The sequence below is a fragment of the Bison bison genome, unplaced genomic scaffold (assembly GCF_000754665.1).
Source record: "Bison bison bison isolate TAMUID 2011002044 unplaced genomic scaffold, Bison_UMD1.0 scf7180017864297, whole genome shotgun sequence".
Taxonomy (NCBI): Eukaryota; Metazoa; Chordata; class Mammalia; order Artiodactyla; family Bovidae; genus Bison; species Bison bison.
Window position 1 is genome coordinate 5,558,456 of NW_011494869.1, and position 5,749 is coordinate 5,564,204.

At 53.5% G+C, this 5,749-nt stretch overlaps 1 protein-coding gene across 6 annotated transcripts in view; it reads right to left on the reverse strand.

Moving 5' to 3' along the window:
• Positions 1-5,344, reverse strand: part of VPS4A (vacuolar protein sorting 4 homolog A (S. cerevisiae)) — an 11,898-nt gene extending 6,554 nt beyond the window's left edge. For 4 of the 6 annotated variants that reach the window (XR_826228.1, XR_826227.1, XM_010850958.1 and 1 more), the window contains exons 1-6: positions 3,385-5,344; positions 3,137-3,284; positions 1,835-1,896; positions 1,599-1,718; positions 939-1,095; positions 261-409 (exon numbers count right to left, since the gene is read on the reverse strand). Coding sequence is in view for 4 of the 6 variants with exons in the window: in XM_010850958.1 (XP_010849260.1) it covers positions 261-409; positions 939-1,095; positions 1,599-1,718; positions 1,835-1,896; positions 3,137-3,284; positions 3,385-3,607 (859 nt within the window). In the remaining 2 variants the exon portion in view is untranslated. The remainder of the gene's footprint in view (positions 1-260; positions 410-938; positions 1,096-1,598; positions 1,719-1,834; positions 1,897-3,136; positions 3,285-3,384) is intronic. The other 2 variants (XM_010850959.1, XM_010850956.1) reach the window with 2 other exon arrangements.
• Between the last annotated feature and the right edge of the window lie 405 nt (positions 5,345-5,749).

A 5,749-nucleotide genomic window follows, 5' to 3' on the forward strand; every position in this document is an offset into this window, starting at 1 on the left:
AACTGGAGCTGTCCCCTGATACCCCCGGCAGGGCCCTGGCAAGCCTTACTGGGGTACAAGCCCCACAGCCCTGCCTACCTCGGGAGGGGCAGAGAGGCGGCCGACCAAGGCCTCAATGAGAGGGAGCTAAGAACTGCTTCTCTGCTTCTCCGTCCCTCCACCGTAAGAGTAGTCAGATTCAGCCCCAGCTAAATACCAAAGCCCAGGACTGGCTTCAGGTGGGGCAAGGAGTGGGGAGGAGACCCAGGACTGGCACACACCCTGCATCTGGACTAGGAACTCGGTTTTGATCCTGCGGGCAGCCTCGCTCTCATTCTCGTTGCGGGATCCGCAGAGCGAATCCACCTCGTCGATGAAGATGATGGAGGGCTTGTGCTGGCGGGCCAGCTCGAACAGGTTCTTGACCAGCCTGTGAGGGGAGACATGGGTGGGATCCTGGCCCAGCCCGGGTCCCTGGCACCACCCTCCTCTCGCCCTTCCCTCGGAGAGGCTGAGTCGACAGAAAAAACAGTAGTAACAAGTCCTCAGGCAGCCCTGCACTGGGAGGAAGAGCAAGCCTCAGCATCAGTCTCGAATCCCAGCAGCTCTGTTCGTTAGCTCTGGACAAGGACAAATCCCTTCCCTTCCTCTCAGCCTCAGTCTCCTCATCTGCAAAATGGGAGCCGGTGTGGGGAATAAGTTAACTGTATAAAGTCCCCAACGGAGGACACTTAGCTGAAACCCAGTTACTGTGAGTGCCTTTCCTTTCCCCTCACGTGGACTCATGGCTCCCAAGTGACCTTCCAGGCTCAGCTGGCTCTGTCAGGACAGCGTCCCACCTGACAAGCTAACAAGACACCCCTCTCCCGGCGCCTCTGGGAGGCGAGTCCAAGGGCAGGGAAGCCAGGCCGTGAGCAGCCACTGCGGCTGCCGTGGGAGCGGAGCCTGGGTGGACTCACTTCTCGCTCTCCCCCAGCCACTTAGACATCAAGTCTGAGGAGGACACAGAGAAGAAGGTGGAGTTGTTGGCCTCTGTTGCCACTGCTTTGGCCAGGTAGGATTTCCCTGTGCCGGGCGGTCCAAAGAGCAGTATCCCCCGCCAAGGGGTGCGCTTGCCTATGAGAAAGAATGAACTCGAGTGAGCTTCTTCCTGACTGGGGAAAGGGAGAAAAAAAAGCAGAGGGGCCGGAGTCATGGTAAATATGGCTGAGAATAAAAAGCTCTACAAGACGACTTTGCTGTAGGAGCAGAAGAGTCAAGGCAACTAAATCACCTGCCGAGAGCTTGGTCCCGGCCCTGGCTCCAGACCCCCAGGACCTGGCAAAGTGACGCTGGCTGGCGCTGGTTCCTGACCCTGCCTACCACTGGAACGGTTCAAGGTTCTAGTCACAAAAGTGTCTCTAACATGTAAAGAAGCCAAGGAGTAGGTGACCGCGGCGAGCCGGCCCTGGACCCTCCCTTGACGGAGCGCACTCGGGAGGGCCAGGCCCTCACCTGCTAGGGGCGAAGGGAGCCAAGTTGCCACCTACCCCCTGGATGCCTGCATCACGGGGCCCTGAGCTGGCGCTCTCAGAAGCCTGACTTTTGTGCACTGGGGCCTAAAGTGGCTTAACTCTTACCTGTGAACAAGTGCGGGAATTTAATTGGCAAAATGACAGCTTCTTTGAGGGCCTCCTTGGCTCCCTCCAGCCCAGCCACATCATTCCACCGGATGTTGGGCTTCTCCATCACGACGGCACCTGCAGGACCAAGACAGAGTCTTCGACCTGGAGCTCGACCCATCTGGGGGTCCCTGCCACCACCCACCACCACCACCCTCACCCCCTCCCACCACCACGGGCCTCAAGCTGCTTACCCATCAGCTGCTCTTGCAATTTCTTTTTCTCTGGATTATCCCCTTCACTGTCACTATCGCTGCTGGGAAAGGAGACAGAAGACGACAGGCTGGAGTGAGAGGCAGCTAGCAAGGAGGCTCAGAGAGCGAGACCAGGCTCTGATGGCCAGCCCGGTGCTAAACAGACACTTTCCCTGCTTGACAGTGGTTGAGAGGTCCGCAGACAAGGCACCCCAAGGATGTCGGGGCTACACATCGTCAGCAATCCCCTCTGGATCCTCCAGGAAACACTCTCCTCACCAACCCTCGCTTCTTCACAAAGGGCAGAAAACTGAGACGTGTGCGCTCTCAAGAAGGCCAGTGGGGGCCTGGTGCTCTGGCTGGACATCAGGAGCAGCCAGGCAAGCACTGGGAGCTGCTCCTGGCCTTTCACAGGGACTCACAGCAGGACAGTATGTGGCTGTGCCTCCAGGGCCAAGCCCGATCCAGACACAAGTCATGTGTCATCCTTAGAACTCTTCCAGGCCCCGGGGCGGGTCCTCTCAACCCAGGAGCAGAGCTCCCCACTTTGGGGTCGGGGGAGAGAGCTGACACATCACCTTTCTCTCTCCTGCTCCACCACCTCTGGGCTGCGCACCCGCCCTTCACCTCCAGGACATCACTGGCCTTTGTGCTCAAACCACAGATGAGAGGTGACAGGCTGTGGAGGGAACGCTGGCTGTAGAGTCCAAAACAGAGGCCCCAGGTCTGGGTCCAGACTCCATCAAGTAACAGCTCTGCAACCGTGGCCATCCCTGAACCTCTCTGAGCCTGCCGCTGTCCATTACATGAAGATGAGACCCTCTGATAACACAGCTGGCACTTATTTGATCCCTACTGTGCTCCAAGCTGTCTTCTCCGGGCTTTTCCTGCATCATCTCATTTGCTCCTTAGGGCAACACTGGGAGGGAAGTCCCACTACCTTCCTCCTCCTACAGATGAGGAACCTGCAGGCCCAGCAGGGTCATGGTACTTGTCCAGGGTCACATGACTAGGAAGTGGCAGAGCCAGGCTGGATCCTGACAGTCTGGCTGCAGAGTCCAGGGCTGACTCCCCACCCTGCCCACAGCTTTTCCATACAGATCTAGTGAGACAACGGATGTGTTTCCTGTAAAGGGCTCGGTGGAAAAAAAAAAAAAAGGGCTCGGTGAAGGCAGCTGCAGGCATCATCTCTATTACAAGGAGAATTCCCCAAAGGACAGCACCAAGGTGACAGCACGCAGGAAACGGACCCTGCTCGCGGGGGTGTCGGGCCCGCCGGGTCCTCCACTCCTCCGTACTCACCCCTTACTCTCGCTTTGATTCTCTTTGACTGGCTTCTTGCCATGCTTCTCTTTGTTTCGTAAGTAATCCTTCAGCTTCTCCGCCCGGTCCAGGTACTGCATGCACTTGGCTCGAATGCTCTCCTTGGCTTTGTCACTGTGTGCTTCATCTGCAGAAGGGGGACCACGGAGGGGCCCCTGTGAGCTCCGTGTGCCCGCCCTCCTCTCAGCGCGGCTCTGAGGCTACGGAGGACCCTGTGGGGGACTCACATTTGATAGCGTGCAGGAAGTACTCCACGGCATGCTGGTAGAGCCGGAGAGCCTCCTCGTAATTCTTGGCTTTATCCTCTTCTGTGGCTTTTGTCACCAGATCAATGGCTTTCTGGAAAGGCAAAACACAAAACCCAGGGCTTCCCACAAGATCCAGAAAGCCCCTGGGTTCCAGGCAGCAGGAGTACACTGATAAGAGATATTGCCAGGCCCGGGAATCCATCAGCTGCAGACCTTTATGTTGGCCTACTTGTCCAACATCAACTAGAAAGGCCTTGAAAGGCAGCTTTAAAAGACAGCTGTTCTGCTTCACAATATATTCATACAGTTAAAAGCAACTGCCTTCTCAGTCAAGTGGAAGCCTGATCAAGTATCTCAGGTTAGGGCTCAAAAGGAGAGTTCACTTTCTATTTCGCAGTTTCAGGGGAAAGAGAAATAGAGCTGGACTGAGAGCCTGCAACAGGGCAAACAGCAAAACCAACTGATTGCTGCACTGGTCAGCATGGAGGCCAGAAACTACCCTTGACCTTGTGGGCCAGAAAGGACCCAGCCAGCTAGGAAAGTCCTTCATCAACCCAAGAGTTTTATGATATGGACTTAAAGGGATCTCTACTTTTTTGTATTAGCCCAGCTCACTTCTCTAGGCTGAAAAGAGAAGACAGTTTCCCTAAAGTTGATTCCTAGGGAAGGGATGCTTAGCTACGTGACTCAATACACAGATACCTCCAGGAAGAAAAGTGCCTGCTTACTTCAAAGGCATCTGTGTGCTGCCACTGGTGGGGAGTGAGCTTCCAGACCCTCCTAAGAACTCTGGAAGAGTGTCTTTGTGAACCTGCTAAATCCCGCAGGCCTGTGCTCTGGACTGAACTGAAAGCCTGCTGGATCTCTCAGGCAGCTGCCCCACACCTACACATCCAGTTTTAGAAACCATGGCTTCACCAAGCTGGGAAGCACTACCAGAATTATCCTCTTCAAACTGAGACAGCACTAGACAGCAGGCAGGCAGAGACCACTGGCCACAGAGCGAACAATAAGCCTCCTGACTAGCCCTTGGCAGGGCCCAGGGCCTCTGTGCGGCCCTTTCTCATCAGAAAGTAAGAACTCTCAGAAAGACACAGAGCGTTCTACAGAACTAACAGACTGGGACAGGTCAGGCCAGGCTGATGGTACACAAGCACACCAGCTTGAAGAGATGAGGAAAGGCTACTGTTTTCTAGCTCCTTATACTCCTTACAAACAGATAATGGCTGGGAGCCCTGAACCTTCCTGGATGATGAGCCTAAACACAAACTTCATGTGTTTACTGTCCTCCACGAGGCCTCTCTTCAGACAGACATGAGACGGGGTGCTCCTGTCACCAGTGGCTTCTCATCTCCAGAACACACCTCCAGATCCTTAGACTTTTCCACTCTACACACTTTGCTTGGGTCTTTTTTGAAAGGGGGCGCTCAGAGCGATACTCTAGGAATGCTCTGCTTCTCAGGTGGCAAAGTAGGCCTACTCACTCCCTCTTTCTAGATCCTCAGTGCACCTCAGAGCATATTCACTGTTTCTGGCAACCATACATAGTTTTTCACATACAAGAGGCATGAGTTGCAATTTAGAGTCAAACAGTTTTGCTTAACAGGAGGGAAAGGCAACAAAACTGTCTGTGGAATCTCCAGTAACAGGTAAGAAAAGGGTAAAAAAGACATGCTAACATGTGGCAAACTTTCCATAAAAGACCAGAATGTAGATATTTTAGACTCTCCTGCCATATAATCTCTTTTGCAACTACTCAACTCTGCCTTTGTAGCCCCAAGGCAACCAGAGACAATACGTAAATGAAATGAGCAGAGGTGGGTTCCAATAAAACTTTACAGACACTGGAATTTCAATTTCATGACTGTCACATATCATGAAACATCCCTTTTTCCAGACACTTAAAAATGTAAAAACCGGGGCTTCCCTGCTGGCTCAGTGGTTAAGGAATCTGCCTGCCAATGCAGGAGACATGGGGTTTGACCCCTGATCCGGGAAGATCTCACATGCGATGGGCACCACAACTATTGAGCCAGTGCTCTAGAGCCCGGGAGCCACGACCACCAAAGCCCTTGCACCCTAGAGCCTGTGCTCTGCAACAACAGAAGCCACCACAATGAGAAGCCTGTGCCCTGCAACCAGAGAGTAGCACCTGCTCTCTGCAACTAGAGAAAAACCCACACAGCAATGAAGACCCAGGACAGCCAAAAAATAAAATGAAATACATTTTTTTTTTCAAAAATGAAAGAACCCATCACACAGGATCACATATTATTGATATATACTTCCATTTATATGAAATGCCCAAATTAGACAAATGCTTAGGGACAGAGAATGGATTAGT